We start from the raw sequence: 20,528 nt of genomic DNA, 5'->3' as shown, positions 1-20,528 counted from the left end.
ATTGGACGAATATTGATCTATCTGGTATTACGAAGTGCGAGGCGAGAGAGGCGTCTATTAAACCGCGTTAGTTAAATATTGTCATCCAGCGTTATTTTGGACCAGCTGGTCTTATCGTTGTATTTTGGATATATGGCCATATAAAAACTCTACTAGCGTGATTCAGGATTACATACCGACATCTAGTGGTTGTATAAGATCGCCACATAGACAAAGAACTACCTCGAGAAATGTCATGTCTGAACCGCGAACTGTATGAGTAATATTTCCTAACTTCCTAATATTTTCTGGTTAGGAAAGGGTTTAAAAATAAAACACATGAATAAATCAATTCACACTTATTCATTGACACATACAAATTACACAATGTAGAGCAACAATCCGAAAATGCCTAATGGTACGCAACATAGTCTCAATATACCCCCCATGGGGAAAATATTCCAAAAATGCCCCAATCATGGTACACAACATATGTATTCCCAATATACCCATGGGGAAAATATTCCGAGAGTGCCCTAATCATGGGACAAACAGGCACAATGACAGATACTCTTACAGAAATACATATTCAAATTTCACTGTACTTAAAATTAGTGATTTATTTTATGTAAAGTATTTTTTGTTTTAATGCGTGTTACGTCTATACCAGAATCTTGCGCGGTAATCATCGCTGCATGTTAGGAAAGCTGGCGCCGTGCCCGAGTGAACTATGTGTCTGAAAAAAAAAACATAAGTCAACTTTCTGGTACAAATAAATAAATAAATAAAAATAAATAAGTACCTTAATAAACTTCTAGAAACATCCAGAAGCTTCTAGCGTCTAACTTGCGTTGTACTCGTAACAGTATTTAGATTAAAATTCTTATTCTTACGTGTGATAATTATCCATTACAATCCCATTACTCCCCATTACAATCCCAAATTGCCCCACCGATATACGTATAAATAGTAACTTTCAAATGATTACTTGACTACCCCAACAGTATATGTAAGTTGACACCGGCTTCTACTGCCCTATGATCGCTACAAAAAAAACTAACTCCATATACAAGTGTAAATTAAAAATTTAGCCCCGACAAGTGAAGGTTACAGTAACTAGAAAAGACTGAAAAGACTTGATAACTTTCAAACGGCTGAACCGATTTTCTTGGACTATTCCGCGCCTAAGCTACGATCCAAAGTATCTGAGTGTTCCAAAACATCATTTTCAAATAAATAATTATGTATCTAGGCAACGTCCATCTTGACAGCTTGACATTTGTCAATTGACATAATATTATGAACCTAACGGTTATGTAACCTTCTTTTCTACAAGAAAACTAGAAAAGAGCTGATAACTCTTAAACGGCTGCACCAATTTTTTTGGATTATAGCTAAGAACACTCTCGATCAAGCCACCTTTCAAACAAAAAAAAGTAAATTAAAATCGGTTCATTCGTTTAGGCGCTACGATGCCACAGACAGATACACAGATACACAGATACACAGACACACAGATACACAGATACACACGTCAAACTTATAACACCCCTCTTTTTGGGTCGGGGGTTAAAAATGATCATTTTCGCAAGATTACCTGACTGCCCCATTATGCCCCAAAGACATGAGCTGACATCGACTGGCGCTGCGGGAATGCCACGTGCACAGAGACGTGGTAGCTTCATCAGGGAACATTACGTAATCTTCCGTGTGGTTGAATATCGCTTGCGCATGATTTTCTTGTCTACCTAAAAATTAAAAACTATTGTGAACGATCATGATTTAATAACTAAATCCATACTAATATTATAAATGTGAAAGTGTATGTATGTCTGTTACCTTTTTACGGCTGAACTACTCCTGATCAAAGGTACAGAGATACAGATATTAGAGCCTCGATAGCTCAACGGTTGAGGAGTGGACTGAATTCCGAAAGGTGGGCGGTTCAAACCCCACTCGTTGCACTATTGTCGTACCCACTCCTAGCACAAGCTTTACGCTTATTGGGGAAGGGGAATATTATTCATGATTAGCATGGCTAATATTCTTTAAAAAACAAGGGATTTTTAAAGAATCTAAATATATTAGTATCTATACATATTATATTCAAAAAGTTATATCCAATCAATAAAAAAATGTTTACCCGTAGTTCCAGCTCCCGTGTACTGAATAAGACATCTACTGCTCGCCAGTTCCCAAAGCTTGATAGACGAATCCATTCCAGAAGTTAACAAATACTGCAAAAGAAATATGGGGCTAATTGAGATTAAAATGCGTTAAAAAATATAATTACTAAACCAACATAGGGGAAATTAGGGTACCAAATAAAATTGTAGGGGCAAATTGTGCAAAATTCAATATCTTAATTTATTTTTTGCAAAAGATTAAACATATTTTGTAAGTAGCTTATCTTTACGTTAAGTTTTATGAAAATAATTTTTTTTATTTGTTTGGTTTTTATTTTTTACATTGCTACCTTATTTCGTCATTCACTCTCATTTTCGGGTAACCGATCTGCTTCAACGTCGCTTGCGTGGAATTTCAAAAAACCCTTCCTCAGTGGGCGTCTATGTTAAAGAAAAATCGACATGCACGCCTGTTCAAGCTGTACCATATGTCATTCAGTCATTTTATCCTTTTTTTTTAAAAAAAAAAAAAGAATATTAGCCATGTTAAATGTCTTTCCTCTCCAACTAAGCGTCAGGCTTGTGCTAGGAGTAGGTACGTCAATAGTGCAACGGGCGGGGTTTGAACCGTCGACCTTTCGGTTTTCAGTCCACTCCTTTACCGGTTGAGCTATTGAGGCTCTTTTATATGTATGGATAGCGGCTATAAGCGCTTTTCATTACTATGTAGTACATATTAATCAAACAGAAACAAAGAAATTGTTATATACTTTACCTTGCTGTTCCTAGTAAAGGCAACAGAGCAAACTTCTGATCCATCGTGAGCGTTCACGAAAGTGTTGAAACATCTGTTGGAGACCGTGTCCCAAAGTTTGATCGAGCCGTCTGCGCTGCCGCTTGCAAAGTACTTGCCGTTTGGTGAAAATCTAGGAAAAAATGGTTTATTACCGAACAAAATATTAGCATGCAGATCGATTAATCAATGTGCGTGCCGCGAAGAGGGAAGTAATTTTGTTCGTTTACTTGAATTCCTTAGTGTCTTATATTATTTTATAATATTTTTGCCTAAATTATAAAATTAGGTTTTTAAGGATTCCGTTCCTCAAAAGGAAAAACGGAACTGTTTACAGGATCACGTTATTGTCTGTCTGTCTGTCCGTCTATCAGTCCGTCTGTCATGTCTGTCAAGAAAACCTATTGGATACTTCCTGTTGATTTAGAATCATGAAATTTGGTAGGTAGCTCTTAAAGGAAAAAAATTCGAAAATCGTGAATTTGTGGTTACATCACCAAAACAATTTGTTCATGAGTACCTGAGTACGGAAGCCTCGGTGCGCGAGTCTGACTCGAACGAAGGCGAACCAAGGAAGGCCTAGGCACTAGGAAGATGCTTGAACTAGGTGGAGATTTGTATAAAGACATGAATAAAAATGAACGTACTTGATAGAGTTGACCTGTTTCTTGTGGTGGTGTGACGGTATGGGGCACACGAAGCACTGGCTGGTGGTGACGTCATACAGCCGGATCACCGGGTGCGTCGTGGACGCTATGATGTGGTCGCCCAAGGGATGGAATGCTACACATAGCACCTGTTCTGCGTCCTATACAAATATGTAACGTCATAATATCATTATGATTTCCGGATTAGATGTATCGAAGGACATGGCTACATCCACGAGGTAGGAAATAGTTGGAATGGCATTCCGAACCAGTGGAAGATACATTTAAAGATTCAAAAGTACTTCTAACAGTTTATTTAAAGAAAAAAAAAGAAAATGAAAAATGTTTATTTATCAAATTCAAAGTCTTTTACAATTTTTCTGTGTCTGGTGGTACCCACACTAGGTAATCCTGCATCATGGGTACCTAATTTATATTTCTTTCGACATTATAAGAAAAATATTTCTTTTCTATTCTATCAAAAAATGCGAGCTCGCTACGCACTCCGATTGATGATTTTTCAATTTTCAGTTTTCTTTGCACTTATTTCGTGAGGGAGTTAGAAAATATGCGTGATTATACTTTTCACATATTTTGTAAGCATCAGCTGTTAAAAAAAATTCTATTAATATCATAAATACGAAAGTGTGTTTGTTTATTGGTTTGTTTATTATTAAAACCACCTTTTCTGTAAAACTCCCAAAAATCTTTGCGCTTCCGCTACTTTACTTGAGAAATAAAATAAAAAACAATAACACTACTTTAAACTCCCGAAGGGATATATACGTTTCATTTAAGTTACTTACTGTGATCGATTTATACGCCTTCTTAGCAGATGCCTTAGTAATGTCGAATAGCTTGATACAACAATCTCGAGACGCTGACACTAGGATCTGTTCCCGGGGATGGAAGTCCAGTGCGGTGATCTCATCGGTATGATCATATCTAGACACGAAAACAAAACAGTATTGTTGTGTTTATCACTTTTTATTATTAAAAGATTTGTTATTTCATATTAAAAAACAGTAGGAGAAACAGTAGGAGAACTATTCCGGCTAGCCATGGACAAGGAGAAGTTTAAAAAACTGACTGCTGACCTTCAGTAATGGAGAGGCATATAAAGAAGAAGATTTCATATTAAAAGATTTATTTTATTAAATGTATGACCAGTTACATATTACAAAATTACCAACTGCCAAGTGGGAAAACACAGACAATGAATGACAAATGACAATACCAAAGATTAAAAACTGACATCTCACTACAAGTATTATTTATATGATGAATCATTTCATCGCTGAAATAATAATGTAGACTGAGTAAATCAAAATTACAGATACAAAAATGTTTTATTTTTATCAAAAATATGTTTTCCTACAAAATTCACAGAGATTTATTTATTTTTTGGATTGAATACAGTCAAAATCTTAAAATAAATATAAAAAGTGACCTTATTCTACCGGAGTGTTGTGTACAAATATATTAGGCTGAAAAATTATTAATATCTGTTTTCATTTCGAATTTTTAACAACCTTGTAGACATTTTTAAAAAGATATTCTGAACGATCCGAATACTGAACCAATATCAGTCAATTTGAGAGCATATTAATTATCTCTATGCATATTAATACTAACTAATTATATCTTAAGCTTTTGAGTAGGCATTCCTAGTATTGTTCACACAGATCTATATATTTTTGAATATGTTGACGCTAAATACTCACAGTGTCCTGATAACTGGATGCCCCTGTTGTTCCCTTCCTGGATCTACCTCTTCTGGTGCTGACTTTGCCAACATACGCTCTACATCCAATATCTGCCAAGTTTAAGCATAAATAAACTAGATGAAATATACAGTTATTCAACATAATTAGATATATTTTTTAAATTTGTTGAGATTCATGCTCTACTATTTATTGATTAAATGGCATACAAGTGTATTAGTGTGTACAAGTAGTTCATTTAAGCTAGATTTGATACGATAGCTTTTAAAATAAACAATAACATGGATTTTCTAACCCAAACAGAAATTTCAATCGAATTGTACATTTTTATACAATATTTTATACAAAATTTCAATATATCAAGTTTGGATTGATACCACAAGTTTTTTAAATTAAATTTCATTTAATCAAGATTCGACACAGTATTTGCCAAAAAAAAATATAAATACATTTGTGCTATAATATTTAAAATCGATCTCCAATATTTAAACACAGGTAATCAATCATGATGACGTATAATGCTAAAAAGTCAACATTGAGTTTGCCTTGTCCACAAGTACAGTCGCTCAGCATGCTATGGAGTAGGATATGTTGGGGATCTCTCTGAAGGACAAAATCCGTAGGAGAACCAGAGTAACCGACATAGCTCAACGAATTAGCCAGCTGAAGTGTCAGTGGGCAGGCCACGTCTGCCGCAGAACTGATGGCCGCTGGGGCACACGTGTTCAAGAGTGGAGACCGCGTATCAGCAAGCGCAGTGTGGGACGACCTCCGACCCGTTGAACTGACAACCTTAAGATACATAGCTGGAAGTGGGTGGATGAGGAAGGCGGAGGATCCTGTGTGGCGGCGCGCTCTTAGAAAGGCCTATGTCAGCAGTGGACGCAAACAGGCTGATTGATTGATTGAATCAATCATAGTTTTATTCCACCACATACCTTAATACTAGCATCGACACTGCCAGTAGCAACCAGTTGTCCGCAAGAACTAAAAGCACCCGCACGACACGACATCTTGTGCGACGTCACGTACGCAGTCTCATACGTCGCCGGCTCAGGGGCAAGCGATGATGCGTCCATTTCAAACTCCAAATCTAAATTGCAATAGGTACCATTTATTTCACAATCTTCACTTATTGCCCATTTTGCCCTATTCCTATTGCCCACTGATTATCTAAGTTTCCTAAAGTGCCCCAACGTACTTATACTTTGTACTGCTTTCTATTTTTACTAATTAATTTTATGTGTGCACTAAGCACTGAAAATATGGAATTTATTATTACCATAAATCCCAAGCTAAATAAGTACAAAAAGAATATAAGCGTTGACACTGCCAATAGCAACAAACTGTCCACGCGAACTACAAGCGCCTGTAGCATCTTGTGTGACGTCACATATGCAGTATCATACGACGCCGGTTCAGGAGCAAGCGACAATTTCGAACTCCAGATGTAATATTTAGATTCCGTCACTTTTAACAAAAACATCGTACTCTAATTTTGATAAACTACGTGATTCCCAATTTGCCCCAAATACAAACCTGTCAAAACAGCTCGATTCCCATTGTTCTCTAAATAAAAACTTACCAAAATATCTTGCCTCCTATTTGGTCTAAAATACGAACTTGCAACCTTTTGATGGTCGAAATTGTTAAATTTGTACGATATAGATAAAAACAAAACATACCAAAACCAGTAGTTCCGAGCAGATGCTCAGCCCCACTGGATGCAGCGAGGCGATCCTTCCTATCAGGCTCATGCTGAAGACCCACCATCATCAGATTAAGAAGCCTAGAATATCAAATAGGTCATTTCCTACTCCATAATTATACTAACTTCGTCCGCATGGACTACACAAATTTCGAACCCCTATTTTACCCCCTTAGGGGTTGAATTTTCAAAAATCCTTTCTTAGCAGATGTCTACATCATAATAGCTATCTGCATGCCCAGCCCGTTCCAACCAGTAGTTTGAGGTGTGCTTTGATAGATCAGTTAGTCAGCTTTTCCTTCAATATACAGATATTATAAATGAGAATATATATATATCTGTCTGTCTTTTCACTGCTCATCTATTGACCCAATTTTGATGACATTTGTATAGAGATAGCTTTAATCTCAGCAATGGACTTTTTGTCTCAGAATCTATACTAATAAATAAAATTGGAGTGTCTGTCTGTAATTTCGAAATAACTACCGCATATTAAGGTCATATGGTTATTTGAACGATACTATAACTGAATCACACGTTTTTAAAATTTTTGTCTGTCTGTCTGTCTGTTTGAAAAGGCTAATCTTGGGAACGGCTGAACCGATTTTGACGGGATTTTCACAGACAAGTAGAGAATTGACCAGGGAGTAACATAGGCTACTTTTTTAACCGACTTTCAAAAAGGGAGTTGTGTTTTTCTACCTATGTACACCGAAATCTCCGAGATTTCTGAACCGATTTGCGTCATTTCTTTTTTAATCGAAGAGGAACTTTGCGACATTGTTTCATAAAAAATTTGGAGTCCAACTCCTCAATCCTGATGCTGCAGGGGATCTGACCAATCCACGCGGGCGAAGCTGCGGGCATCCGCTAGTATTATATAAAGAGTTTCCACAGGATTTCAAAAAATCCTAATTTTACATAGACAAAGTATGTATCCTGTGGGTGAAGTACGTTACCAAATAGATAGTGTGACATCAAGTGATTGGTTGGGGACTGGAAATGGTTAGCGCCCACTGTGTTTCTTGTCCTTGTCATTTGTATGTGATTACGTAAAAGAGAGAGCCCTATACTAACTTTTCTCCATCAATATAATTGAGTACAGTTACCTGTCACTCGGCGGGCATGGTGGATCAGCATGGACGGCTGCTGACAGTGTTGCAGCGATGGTTTGGAATCCATCATAGTAGAGTTGGCTATAGCGATACAAACAAATGAATTATTTGTGCTTATGTTAACGCACAAAGCGATTTGCTTCCTCGTTTCTAATCCGAACCACTAGGATATGGAACACCCGTCCGGCATCAGTTTTCCCTTCCACTTTTAATATAGGTGCCTTCAAGTCAAGAGTGAATAGGCAACTTCTAGGCAAGCACGCTCCATCTTAGGCTCATAATCACTTGCTAGCAGGTGTGATTTTCAAGCACTAGTCTGTAAATTTAAAAAATCATAATAATATGATTCACAGGAACGAACTCTAAGCATGTCCTTACTTATAGTTGATACAATGTTCATTGTCCATGCTATAAAAAGTACTTTGACTTTGCTGAGACTTAAGACAGAGTTAAAACAAGACAGCCTTGTATCTCAATATAAATCTCTTAAGTTAAATAACTCTGTCTTAAGTTAAATAAAATCAAAGAATTTTTTATAGATTTCAGTTTAAAAGGACATTTTGTTCGAGATGGGACTAGTAGCAAAAAATGCATACCAGTCTATTATATGGATTGTTACAACATTGAATGTATTAATACCATCTATCACAATAAACATAACCTATACTTACCAAACTTTTATAACAAACGAATTAAATAATTCTTACGCTAATAATAACTTTTTACTTATTAATATCAAACGAAAACGCTTAGAAAACTTTCACTTTTGTTTTGTTTTGAAATATTTAGCGTTAAATTATATAAATAGTCGAAAAATAAAATGAACTTTTTACCTTATGATCATACGATACAGCAACTCTCTATTCTTCACCACATTCTTTGAATCGACTTCTCCAGTAGTTTCCTTCATTCTTTCTCCTATTAGCGAGGAAATCTTGATTATTTTCAAGAAAACCGGCAAATACAATTCACAGTGTTTTGAAAAATTGAAAACTCAACAAAACAATCACAGACGTATAACCTAAAATTTGACAACGTAACTGACAGTTCAATTGACGCTATTCTATTGTCTTTGGTAACGTGCGGGCTTGCTACACGATTTTTTACGATTATTTGAATCGATTTCGTAGTCGCGTAGTGAAACAGCAAAACTTACTGACGCTTGCTTTGCCGGATGTAGACGGTAGGTGAATCAATATTTTTGATCATGCGCGTACATAGAATACCTTTGACGCCTATGGTACAGCGTTGTTACTTTACAAAATAGGTACGGGGTTCGATTATTAAAATAAAATGCGGCTTCCATTTTTCTATTAGTTCAATATAAACAAAATAAGTAGGCATTGGGCATCTTCTGGGCAGAGGCGCTCTAGCGTAGGCTACATGATCTTATGAGGCGTCTTCTATAAATAATTGTAATTAGGTAGGTACTTACTATCTAGCAAAAATATTATTTAACTCCACATAAGCCAAGCTCATACAATTTTAAAAGTGAAAACTTTGTATGCCTGCGTGTTTGTTGAGGGTTTGATCAGCACGCACGTCTAACTTTTGGGAGTTATATTGTTTTTATCAATCAAATCTTACTTGTTTTAACGGTGAAGGAAAATAGGTTGAGGAATTCTGCATGCCTACGAGCTCTCATAATGTTCTGTAGAATGTGAAGGATAATGTGAAGTCTACCAATCTTTACTGGGCCAGCGTACTCAGGTAGTGAGTTGGTAGGTAATGAGATGATGATGTTAATGATAAAATTATTCTGTTATTATTTCCAGGTGTTGTTGACAGGCTGTCGTTGTGTGGAGCTGGACTGCTGGGATGGTGATGATGGCAACCCTGTCATCTACCATGGGCATACGTTTACCACTAAAATACCCTTTCGAAGAGTTGTGGAGACCATTGCAAGGTTTGAATCTTTTTTGTCCATTCTATATTTTTATTGAATGACTATCTGATTCCAGCGTTTTCTTCCATATGGACACAGTTCACGATGGTTAGGGAACTTCTAACAAAACGTTGAGGCTTCGACATCGTTAGCATCTGTTAAATGTTAGTACATTTGATGCTAGGTAGCCCTATTTTTCATTGAGATCATGAAGTGATGCACATCTACAAAATATGTTTTTGAAGCAATGACTAACTAATGTATTTCTTAATTTATAGAAGTGCCTTTGTGACGTCACCATATCCTTTGATATTGAGCATCGAAAATCACTGCAGTCTGCCACAGCAACAAGTTATGGCCAGCACTTTTGAGGTCAGTAATTTCAAAATATGAATAACATCATCTGTCTATCTAGTGTCTACTGCATAGTTACCAATATTTTTTTTTTGTTTTAATTATGAAAATCTCTTAAATAAAAGTTGTGAGACAGAAGCTTATCTCATTTTATACATTATTTATTAGCTTAATACATATTAGCTTTATACATTATTCTTCTCTCTGGGCTGGTTTCCGCACTTAAACGTTTCCGTCTGTTGTGCGTGAATTAATACATTACTCTCATTACTATGATATTAGATATTAGGTAGCTAGTAGTTTGTAAACCTAACAAATGACGTGCGTTTCATTGTTGCGTATTCGTTTCACTTTTCAAAGTCCTTATGCAAAATATCTTCAAAAATTAATTACGCTTACTGTGTTTCGTAGGTATATTTGTGTTTGCGAGTATGTATTATGAAACTTTAAAAATGAGATTTTTGTACACAATATTTCCGACTGTCCTTATTATTTTTTTCGCACATGCTTTACTAGCTCTGTTTTCATCCAGGCAGTGTTCGGAGATCAACTGGTGACGTCGTTTCTGTTCGAAGTTGATTATACGGACGAACCCCGACTGCCCAGTCCAGAGCAGTTGAAATATAAGGTAAAACTATTTGTTTTATCACACTATCACACTAATATTATAAAGGCGAAAGTTTGTGTGTATATGTGTATGTGCGTGTTTGTATGTTTGTTACTCCTTCATGCAAAAACTACTAGATGGATTTGGCTGAAATTTGGAATGGAGATAGATATCCTGGATTAGCACATAGGCTACTTTTTATCCGGGAAAATCAAAGAGTTCCCACGGGATTTCAAAAAACCTAAATCCACGCGGGTTAAGTCGCGGGCATCGGCTAGTAATCATATATTGTGAACTTGAAATTTAAAATATGGCTACAGACGTTTAGAACACCCAAGAGATTTTAACTAAATTTCGTTGCTCAGCAACGAACCGAACTAAACCGAACGAAGGAAGAACATGCGAGAATACCATATCCACACTCCTTTCTCGTCTGTTCGGATATTCCTTGCATCATTTACTTCATGACATCGATTTTAAACGGAAATTTTAATCGATTGTAAAATCGAGAACATAGACCGCACTTTAAATAAAAAGGTTCGCATAGACGTTCCGAAATTATTTAAAGTGTGATACACGCTACGGTTTTTAACTATTTTTCTTTCGAGAGCCTGATGGTGCTAATTATTATTATTTCGATATTCACAAAATTTCTTTTTACTTCCAGGTTTTAATAAAAAACAAAAAGATGTTGCCAGTTGAGTCGAGTCCAACGATAGGATTGACCGGCGCCAGCTCAGCGCAGGGATATGGCGGCGTGCTTGCAACCGCTTTTAGGTAATCATCGTCATCATTATCATCCGATAGACGTCCACTTCTGGATATTGGTCTCTTGTAGACATCCACGCGCTGCGGTCTTGCGCCACCGCTATCCAACGGCACCCGCAGTGTCATTTAATTTTATTTTATTAATCAATATTTTTTTGGAGCAAACTGAAAACCAGCGCTGAGCATTGCCATCAATGCTCGGCCATGCTGAGTTTGCGGCCTATTGCTATTGTTAGTTTTTTTATTTTTTTATTTTTATAGATTTAATGTACTTATAACATATGTTTGTCACTAGCAATAAGTAAGCAATAAAGCCTATTTATTATTATTATTATTGTCGCCTGGGTACCTAATAAGGGTCTGCCAACGCTGCACTTTCTGGTGCAAGGTTGCCATTCTATCGCCTTGGGATCACGAAATCCCCATTGCTACTTCAGCTTCGCAAGCCATTAAGCTATGTCGGTTACTCTGGTTCTCCTACGTATCTCCTCATTTCTGATTTATTCACGTAGAGAGACTCCAAGCATAGCTCTCTCCATCGCCCGCGGAGTGACTCTGAGATTTCTTATGAAGCCCATAGTTAGCGACCATGTCTTTACGCCTATACCTAATTACCTACACTACAGAACTCTACTTATACAAATGAAGAATTCAATTCAATTCAATATTTTCAATTAAACTGAATTCAATTTTTCATACTCATCAGTCACATCCCCTCCCCTATCCAGCATTCTTTTATTTGAAAGCGTATCTGCAACTTACTGTAAATCCTTTTATTTAGTCTTTCATTTGACGATTGAAAAGTACCCACCTACTCGTAAAAGTTTTTTTTTTCATTTTGATTGTTTCTCCAGGTCAAATGGCATCAGACACACAAGTTCCTCCTTACCAGACGCGAGTAACAGAACAAGTTCCATCATGTCCAACCAGTCAGCCGGGTCCTCACTCACGGAGTACTTCTCTGATGAAGACTACGATGAAGATGATGAGATTGATGGTAAATCCTCCTGACATATTATATAGTAGGTACGCGACAGGTCGACATGGCAATCAGGGTATGAGGCGGGGGGACACCCCGCACACCCACCCGTCACCCGCGCTATCGATATTATGTGCGAGGCGTCCCTACGCCGATTGCCATCTCGACCTGTCATACACAATAGGATGACGCAGAAAGATGAAGCATGCTGTGATGTACATTTCCACACTCTCGACATCGAGAAGACGAATCACAACGGTTACATGGTGCTCTCTCGAGCAATTCACACATAGATTGTTAGGCTTAGCAAAAAAACAAACAGATATGATACGAAAGACATAAATGATCAGGTAGAGTATTAAACTCTGGGTATTTGAGATGTAATACGTGAGGTGAAGCAAGTACATATATTTCCGATGCTCGACCATCATATCTATGTACAAATCATGCTGAAAATCAGTTAAATTTTTTACTCACCACAAAAAAACTAAGTCGATGTGTGTGGCTTTATATTGGCGATGTTACTCTATAATAAAGCCATAACTGAACCGATTTTTTTAAAGTTTAAACGGTGTACGGCGTATATAATGAACTCAATTTCTTTATCTCCCTTTTAGAAAAAGAACTCCACAAAATCCTTAACTCATTAGAAGAGAAGGCCGGTCGGACGTCCCTTTCCCTCTACCAGAGTTTCCGCAGGAGTGAGGGAGAGAGCGAAGCAGCGGGTGCCATGAAACACGCAACCACCAGGAAAAGGAGCAACCAGATCGCGAGGGAACTTAGCGATATGGTTACTTATGTACAGGTATTAAAGAAATGATCTCTTAACCGAACTACAGTCAACTATAACCAACAAAAACTAGCTAGCTATTCCCTCGCTCACATAGTCTGATAGGATAGCAATTCAACACGACCCGAGAAAGAATGGGTGCCATCTTGGCTTACCGAAGCACCTTGGGAGTGTAATACCGCCAACTTTAGACTTCCAAAAAAGGAAGAGGTTCTCAATTAGGAGTTTATATTTTTCATTTAGAAGCCATCCATTACAATCTGTCTCTCTGTCTGTCTGTCTACTAGCTGTTTTTCACAGCTCAACATTTTAACTGATTTTGATGAAATTTAGTCCAGAGTTACTTAGTTTTCATCTCGGGGGCGGACATAGGCTACTTTTATCCCGGAAAATCAAAGAGTTCCCACGGGATTCTTAAAGTCCCATCTGTGTAATCGACTTATATGAAATTTGGCACAGAGGTAGCTTGCGTCCCGGAAATTGACATAGGCAAATTTTTATCCCGGAAAATCAAACAGTTCCCACGAGATCTTTAAGAACCTAAATCCACGCGGACGAATTCACGGGCATCCTCTATAGTATTATAAATGCGAAAGTGTGTCTGTCTGCTAGCTTTTTACAGCCCAACAGTTTAACCGATTTTGATTAAAGGTCCAGAGTTAGCTTACAACCCGTGGGCGGGCATAGGCTACTTTTATCCCGGAAAATCAAAGGGTTCCCACGGGATTTATAATATCTAAATCCACGCGGACGAAGTCGCGGGCATCATCCAGTACCCAATTAATCTAATTGCTGGTTCTGCTCATAAAAATATTTTTGTACAGGCAATAAAGTTCCGTGGCCTCAACCCCATCTCGCCGAGGAGTTCCATCAAGCACGCCAGCAACACTGTCAAAGATAACTCCAGCGCCGCCGCCTGCAGCAGCTTCGAGTCCTCCGAGAGCAGCGACAGCACGGGAGATAGAACGGTAAGGTTCGCGCAGCAGATTCAAAGCCTCGATAGCTCAACGGTTGACGTGCGGTCTAAATTCCGAAGGTCGGCGGTTCAAACCCCGCCTGTTGCACTATTGTCGTACCCACTCCTAGCACAAGCTTTACGCTTAATTGGAGGGGAAAGAGGAGTATAAGTCATGACTAGCGTGGCTAATATTCTCTGTTTGGAGTTTGGAATTCTTGTAGTTTTTTTTAAAAAAAAACTACAAGAATTCCAAAGCTATACAGTGTCTGGGAAGTTACAAACTCAGTCAAATTTTTAATACTAGCTGATGCCCGCGACTTCATTCGCGCGATGTAGGTTTTTTAAAATTCTCGTGGGAACTCTTTGATTTTCCGGGATAAAAAGTAGCCTATGTGCTAATCCAGGGTATAATCTATCTCCATTATAAATTTCAGCCCAATTCGTCCAGTAGTTTTTGCGTGAAGGAGTAACAAACATACACACACAGACACACACACACACACACACACACACACACACACACACACACACACACACACACATACAAACTTTCTCCTTTATAATATTAGTGTGATTTTACATTAACACTAGCCTTTTAAGTTTTAATCGAAAACGATAATTAAATCAGTAGTTTTAGTTATGTAGATACTTACATTTTTCAAAAATAAATGATGACGCAACTATAACTCTACAATTTGATTTTTTATTTTACTTTTTGCCAACATTGCTTTATTGTCATCTCTTTCTCGGTAAACAGATCTATCCGTCTCATTTTGGCTTGGTTTTGACCTCATAAAAAGTTTTGATTTAAAATAAAACTATACTTCAAAATTTTTCTATCTACCCTCTTTCTAGCAACTAGCGCTGGGTGGTCAACACTCTCGCGCGCGGTGCCTCAACACCCCCGCAGCGCATCACCCCTGCTACAGGTGCTCTTCCGTCAACGAGGCGATCGCCAAGAAGATCTGCAGGAAACACCCCCTTGCTCTCATCGCGCATACTGAAACCCAGCTCGTCAGGACTTATCCCGCCGGGTAAGTGATAGAGATTGGTAAATTTCTACCTACCCTCTTTGTAACGTACGGGAGCAGTGTACGGGCTCAACAATAACAATAGGAAGATCTTCTTCCGAGTAGCAGCCATACTCGGTCCAACATTGTATCTTACGTATAGTCTTCGTAAAGTCTTCCGAGGGTAACACTTTATTAGCGTGATTCAGGTCTTGTAGTGAGTGACTGAAAATACCTGTGGTGCCATCTAGTCTACTCGTGATTTTTTTATGCTATTATAAGCTGTAACTGTAGAACGACGAGGACGACGCAAGTATTACTGAACTTGACAATACTCCCGTACATAATGGCGAGCCTATCGACCACCTCGACTTCGAGACCCTAAGCCAAGAATGCAGGCCTTAGCCGACAATAGCTTAAAAACAACGTTACTGGCTCTTTTAGCATTTACAATATTTTCTTTTTACAGCCTAAGAATAGACTCATCGAACTTCGACCCTGTGACCTTCTGGTCGTGTGGTGTCCAACTAGTAGCACTGAACTATCAGACCGAGGATGCGGCGATGGCCGTCAACGCGGCGATGTGCGAGAGCAACGGCTGTCTGGGCTACGCGCGCAAACCACGCGTCATGTGGGACCCCAACCATATCGCTTACAGAAGGTGAGTGCAACAATTGAATGATTGAATGTGTGGCGGTTGCCACACTCGCAAGCAGATGGTACCTCGCACTCATACGAAGAAATCAGTCAATAATCATTCGGTACACGAACCCAAGCCGGACGCTACTCATCAATCTTTCACTAGATGGCAGCACGAGTAGCTTATAGCTGAAGCTCAAGTGGAACACGCAAATCTGAATCGCAGTAACGGAGCGTTTAGCGATATTCTTTTGCGAGAGAATCAGCTAGGCTACGCAGGCAATCCATGGGTCATGTGTTCTGGTCGTGTGGCGTGAAACTAGTAGCGCTGAACTATCAGACCGGGGACGCGGCGATGTACAAGAGCAACGGCTGTCTGGGCTACGCGCGCAAACCACGCGTCATGTGGGACCCCAACCATATCGCTTACAGAAGGTGAGTGCAACAATTGAATGATTGAATTCGCAAGCAGATGGTACCTCGCACTCATACGAAGAAATCAGTCAATAATCATTCGGTACACGAACCCAAGCCGGACGCTACTCATCAATCTTTCACTAGATGGCAGCACGAGTAGCTTATAGCTGAAGCTCAAGTGGAACACGCAAATCTGAATCGCAGTAACGGAGCGTTTAGCGATATTCTTTTGCGAGAGAATCAGCTAGGCTACGCAGGCAATCCATGGGTCATGTGTTCTGGTCGTGTGGCGTGAAACTAGTAGCGCTGAACTATCAGACCGGGGACGCGGCGATGTACAAGAGCAATGGCTGTCTGGGCTACGCGCGCAAACCACGCGTCATGTGGGACCCCAACCATATTGCTTACAGAAGGTGAGTGCAACACTTGAACGATTGACTGTTTGGCGGTTGCCACACTCGCAACCAGATGGCACCTCGCACTCATACGAAGAAATCAGTCAATAGTCACTCGATACACGATGAAAAGGTCACGGAGGTTAGGGCCTCGAGGCATGGCCTCCTTACCCGGGTGAGGCGCAGGGCAACTTTGTACCCTGGTGGAGATTTTAAGCCGGGATTTTACCAGCTAGGGCCCGCCCGCTCGATTCACGAACCCAAGCCGGACGCCACTCATCAATCTTTCACTAGATGGCAGCATGAGTAGCTTATAACTGAAGCTCAAGTAGAACACGCAAATCCAAATCGCAATAACGGATCGTTTAGGAATCTGGACTATATATAGAAGTTTCAAGTTACAACCGTCGGCCAGCTGGCACTACCGAGCACAAAACAGCTCGGTGGGAAATTTCCCTATTACTACGGTCGAGCACACAGACACCACATCCGTACAAATAATGAATATTCATTTACGAGAGAATCAGCGTCTAGGCTACGCACGCAAACCAAGGATATTCTTTCGCGACAGAATCAGCTAGGCTGCGCAGGCAAACCATGGATCATATTTTGTGTTCTGGTCGTGTGGCGTCCAACTATGTAGTAGCACTGAACTATCAGACCGAGGATGCGGCGATGGCAGTTAACGCTGCGATCTGTGATGTGATGTATCTAAAACAGATTTTTATTTATTTTCATGCATAATAGTTTTTGATTTATCGTGCAAATGTCGGACTCGAGTACGGAACCCTCGGTGCGTGAGTCTGACTTGCACTTGACCGGTTGCATGATTGTCTTCAAGCGCAAGTTTATCTTGCAAAAATAAAACAGTAGATGTTCTGAATTTTCCCCGTTTCAGATTCAACCCAATGGACAAGGAATTCGACGGCATCCACGCCGCCCATTTGACATTAGCTGTCATCTCTGGGCAGTACGTCGCAGAGAATGTCTACTCCTTCTACAACGCGTACGTGGAGGTGGAGATATTGGGCGTGCCCGCGGACTGCAAGAAAATCAAGACCAGAGTCGCCAGACGAAACGCTTTGAACCCTATATGGAATGAAACGTTTACTTTCAAGGTTAGTGTTAGGCTGTTTTAGTTTATTTTTAACCCCCGAGCCAAAAAGAGGGGTGTTATAAGTTAGGCATGTGTATCTGTATATCTGTCTGTGGCACCGTAGCGCCTAAACTAATGAACAGATTTTAATTTAGTTTTTTTTTTGTTTGAAAGGTGGCTTGATCGAGAGTGTTCTTAGCTATAATCCAAGATAATCGGTTCAGCCGTTTGAAAGTTATCAGCTCTTTTCTAGTTACTGTAACCTTCACTTGTCGGGGATGTCATAAATTTTTAATTTACACTTATAATGTTTAAACTGTCGTGAGTTATTTCCATTTTAAGTATAGAATGTACCAGCTATACTCTCGTCACATTAATCCAGGCCAATCCTGGCAAAGCCGTGCCGCCAAGCGATGTAGAGTTCCAGTACAGTTCCGTGTAGAAACCAAAGGAGTAACTGACATACCCCTTCCAGGTTAGCCTGCTTCCATCTTAGACTGCATCATCACTTACCACCAGGTGAGATTGCAGTCACGGGCTAACTTGTATCTGAGTAAAAAAACGTGACTTAAAACTCGAACCCCACAGCTAGATTGAGGCAGTTTGCCGTTCTTTTTTTAAGAATATTATAGCCATGCTAATCATGACTAATACTCCCCTTTCCCCTCCAATCAAGCGGACGGGTGGGTACGACAATAGTGCAATGGATGCGATTTGAACCACCGACCTTATGGATTTCAGTCCGCTCCTCAACCGTTGAGCTATCAAGGCTATATTTGCTAACGGCATTAAGCCCATTTTACGTATAATTATCACCAGTTCATCCTGAGCAAATGTTTCAGGTAAATTTTCCTGAGCTGGCGCTCGTACGTTTTGAAGTTTACGACGCGGATACGAATTATATGCTGTCACAGAGAGTCATACCGTTGCAGTGCTTGAGGCCTGGATACCGACATGTCAGACTGAGGTAAGGAAGGCTTGGTCAAGAAACTTGTAGGCGGTCCATTGAAGAAGAAGCTTCCCCCAGTCCTGAGCTCTCATAAAGACTTCATACATACATTTTTTTTTTATTCACTATAGGTAAGCGCTTGACCACAATCACACCTGATGGAAAGTGATGATGTGGTCTAAGATGGGACATTACACGTGTAGAAACAAAAATTATTTTTTTACTTTTTAGTGTTTGTGGTTTTTGAAGTCGGTTTTACTTTTCTTTTGAAAATTTTTTATTTCACAATTTTTAGTGGCCCACTGTACTTATAATATGCTATGCCTAGTTAAAACCCTACTGTTAACTAATCTATTACACTGATCGCGAGCAATTTACTCTCATCCATTAAGGAGTTTTTTTCTCCATCTCCGAAGATATTCATCAGATCTTCACCAAATTTATATGGGACCACCTGCAAAGTATACCTACCCTTTCAAACAAAAAAAAAATTCCAAATCGGTCCAGGCGTCTTTGAGTAATCGGGGAACATACATAAAAAGAAAAGATTCCGACGAATTGAGAACCTCCTCCTTTTTTGAAGTCGGTTAGAAACTATTAAACCATTTTGTCCTTCACCGTCAATCCACCAGCCTCTAAGTTTTCCTCGGCATCTATAGTTTGCGTCTAGACTCTAGCAACTTTTCTGATATATATTAATCAATCAATAATTTATTTGCTGTAAATGCAGCACATTTGGCATGCAATGGTCTTGCAAATATATTACAAAACAAACAAGTAAATACAAACTTCATGCGTCGTATCGTCCACGTGCTGCCTGCATTCTGAACATTTTAATGGTTTTGACAACATATGGTTATCGAAAGCTCAGCTCATACTACTTAATATCGAACGAAGTAACATTAAATGCCACCAAAATTCCTCAAAAATCCACTCTCTCAATAAAAATTTCGTAATATTTCAGATCACCAACCAACCAGCCATTAAATATGGCGTCTCTTCTCATATTCTCCCGCTGTTCTGAAGAGTTGGCTGGTGAGAGTTGCAGAGCTGATGCTGAGCCAGGCTCCCCCACTCAGCGGCGCAAGATCCACTTCCTGGTGGTGCACGCGGTGGTGCTAAGCGAGCCTTACTCCATACTAAAGGTGACGAGGGATACTACCACCAACGAGGTGAGCATTCACTCACTCACTCACTCGTACACTTACTCTTTCACTTCTTTAATCACACATTCACTCAGTCGTTCAATCTAGAAGCTAACCGGGGAGAGTTGCATGGCAGACGCTGAACCAGGCTTCTCAACACAACGGCGCAAGATCCACTTTTTAGTGGGAGTGTGAGCTCTCATTCACTCACTGGCGCACTCATTCCCTCACTGGCTCACTTATTTGCTCACACGTACACTCAGTTATTTACTCACTCATCAATTTATTCATAAGTATAATAGTTCAATAATTTTCTTAATCATCAATCCCTGGGCAAAGAAAACGGGGACATTGAACATTCTAGAAGATATAGGTGCAACATCAATACTTCAAAATTCAAAGTGACACAGTCTTGGTGCCATAAAGAGTCTAGTCCAGACTTGG

General features: G+C 39.3%; 2 protein-coding genes across 2 annotated transcripts in view; one reads left to right on the top strand and one right to left on the bottom strand.

The window, feature by feature from the left end:
* Positions 1 to 20,528, top strand: part of LOC123878419 (1-phosphatidylinositol 4,5-bisphosphate phosphodiesterase epsilon-1-like) — an 81,470-nt gene that overhangs the window by 56,620 nt on the left and 4,322 nt on the right. Inside the window, exons 20-31 of the mRNA XM_045925600.1 lie at positions 9,868 to 9,998; positions 10,256 to 10,349; positions 10,864 to 10,959; positions 11,606 to 11,715; positions 12,561 to 12,703; positions 13,303 to 13,490; positions 14,300 to 14,443; positions 15,289 to 15,467; positions 15,913 to 16,104; positions 17,793 to 18,012; positions 18,833 to 18,957; positions 19,904 to 20,111. Coding sequence (XP_045781556.1) covers positions 9,868 to 9,998; positions 10,256 to 10,349; positions 10,864 to 10,959; positions 11,606 to 11,715; positions 12,561 to 12,703; positions 13,303 to 13,490; positions 14,300 to 14,443; positions 15,289 to 15,467; positions 15,913 to 16,104; positions 17,793 to 18,012; positions 18,833 to 18,957; positions 19,904 to 20,111 — 1,830 coding nt within the window. The remainder of the gene's footprint in view (positions 1 to 9,867; positions 9,999 to 10,255; positions 10,350 to 10,863; positions 10,960 to 11,605; positions 11,716 to 12,560; positions 12,704 to 13,302; positions 13,491 to 14,299; positions 14,444 to 15,288; positions 15,468 to 15,912; positions 16,105 to 17,792; positions 18,013 to 18,832; positions 18,958 to 19,903; positions 20,112 to 20,528) is intronic.
* Positions 322 to 9,143, bottom strand: LOC123878422 (cleavage stimulation factor subunit 1). Its single transcript, XM_045925601.1, has 11 exons — positions 8,926 to 9,143; positions 8,087 to 8,173; positions 6,955 to 7,058; positions 6,208 to 6,362; positions 5,270 to 5,361; positions 4,352 to 4,490; positions 3,546 to 3,706; positions 2,881 to 3,031; positions 2,123 to 2,216; positions 1,577 to 1,727; positions 322 to 715 (listed from the first exon to the last, which is right to left on the bottom strand). Exons 1-11 carry the CDS (start codon positions 9,000 to 9,002, stop codon positions 625 to 627), a joined length of 1,302 nt encoding a protein of 433 aa, XP_045781557.1. The 5' UTR covers positions 9,003 to 9,143; the 3' UTR covers positions 322 to 624.

This window comes from Maniola jurtina, chromosome 26 (genome assembly GCF_905333055.1).
Source record: "Maniola jurtina chromosome 26, ilManJurt1.1, whole genome shotgun sequence".
Lineage (NCBI taxonomy): Eukaryota > Metazoa > Arthropoda > Insecta > Lepidoptera > Nymphalidae > Maniola > Maniola jurtina.
The sequence above is the reverse complement of the archived record's forward strand: the minus strand, read 5'-3'. Positions and strand labels throughout refer to the sequence as shown.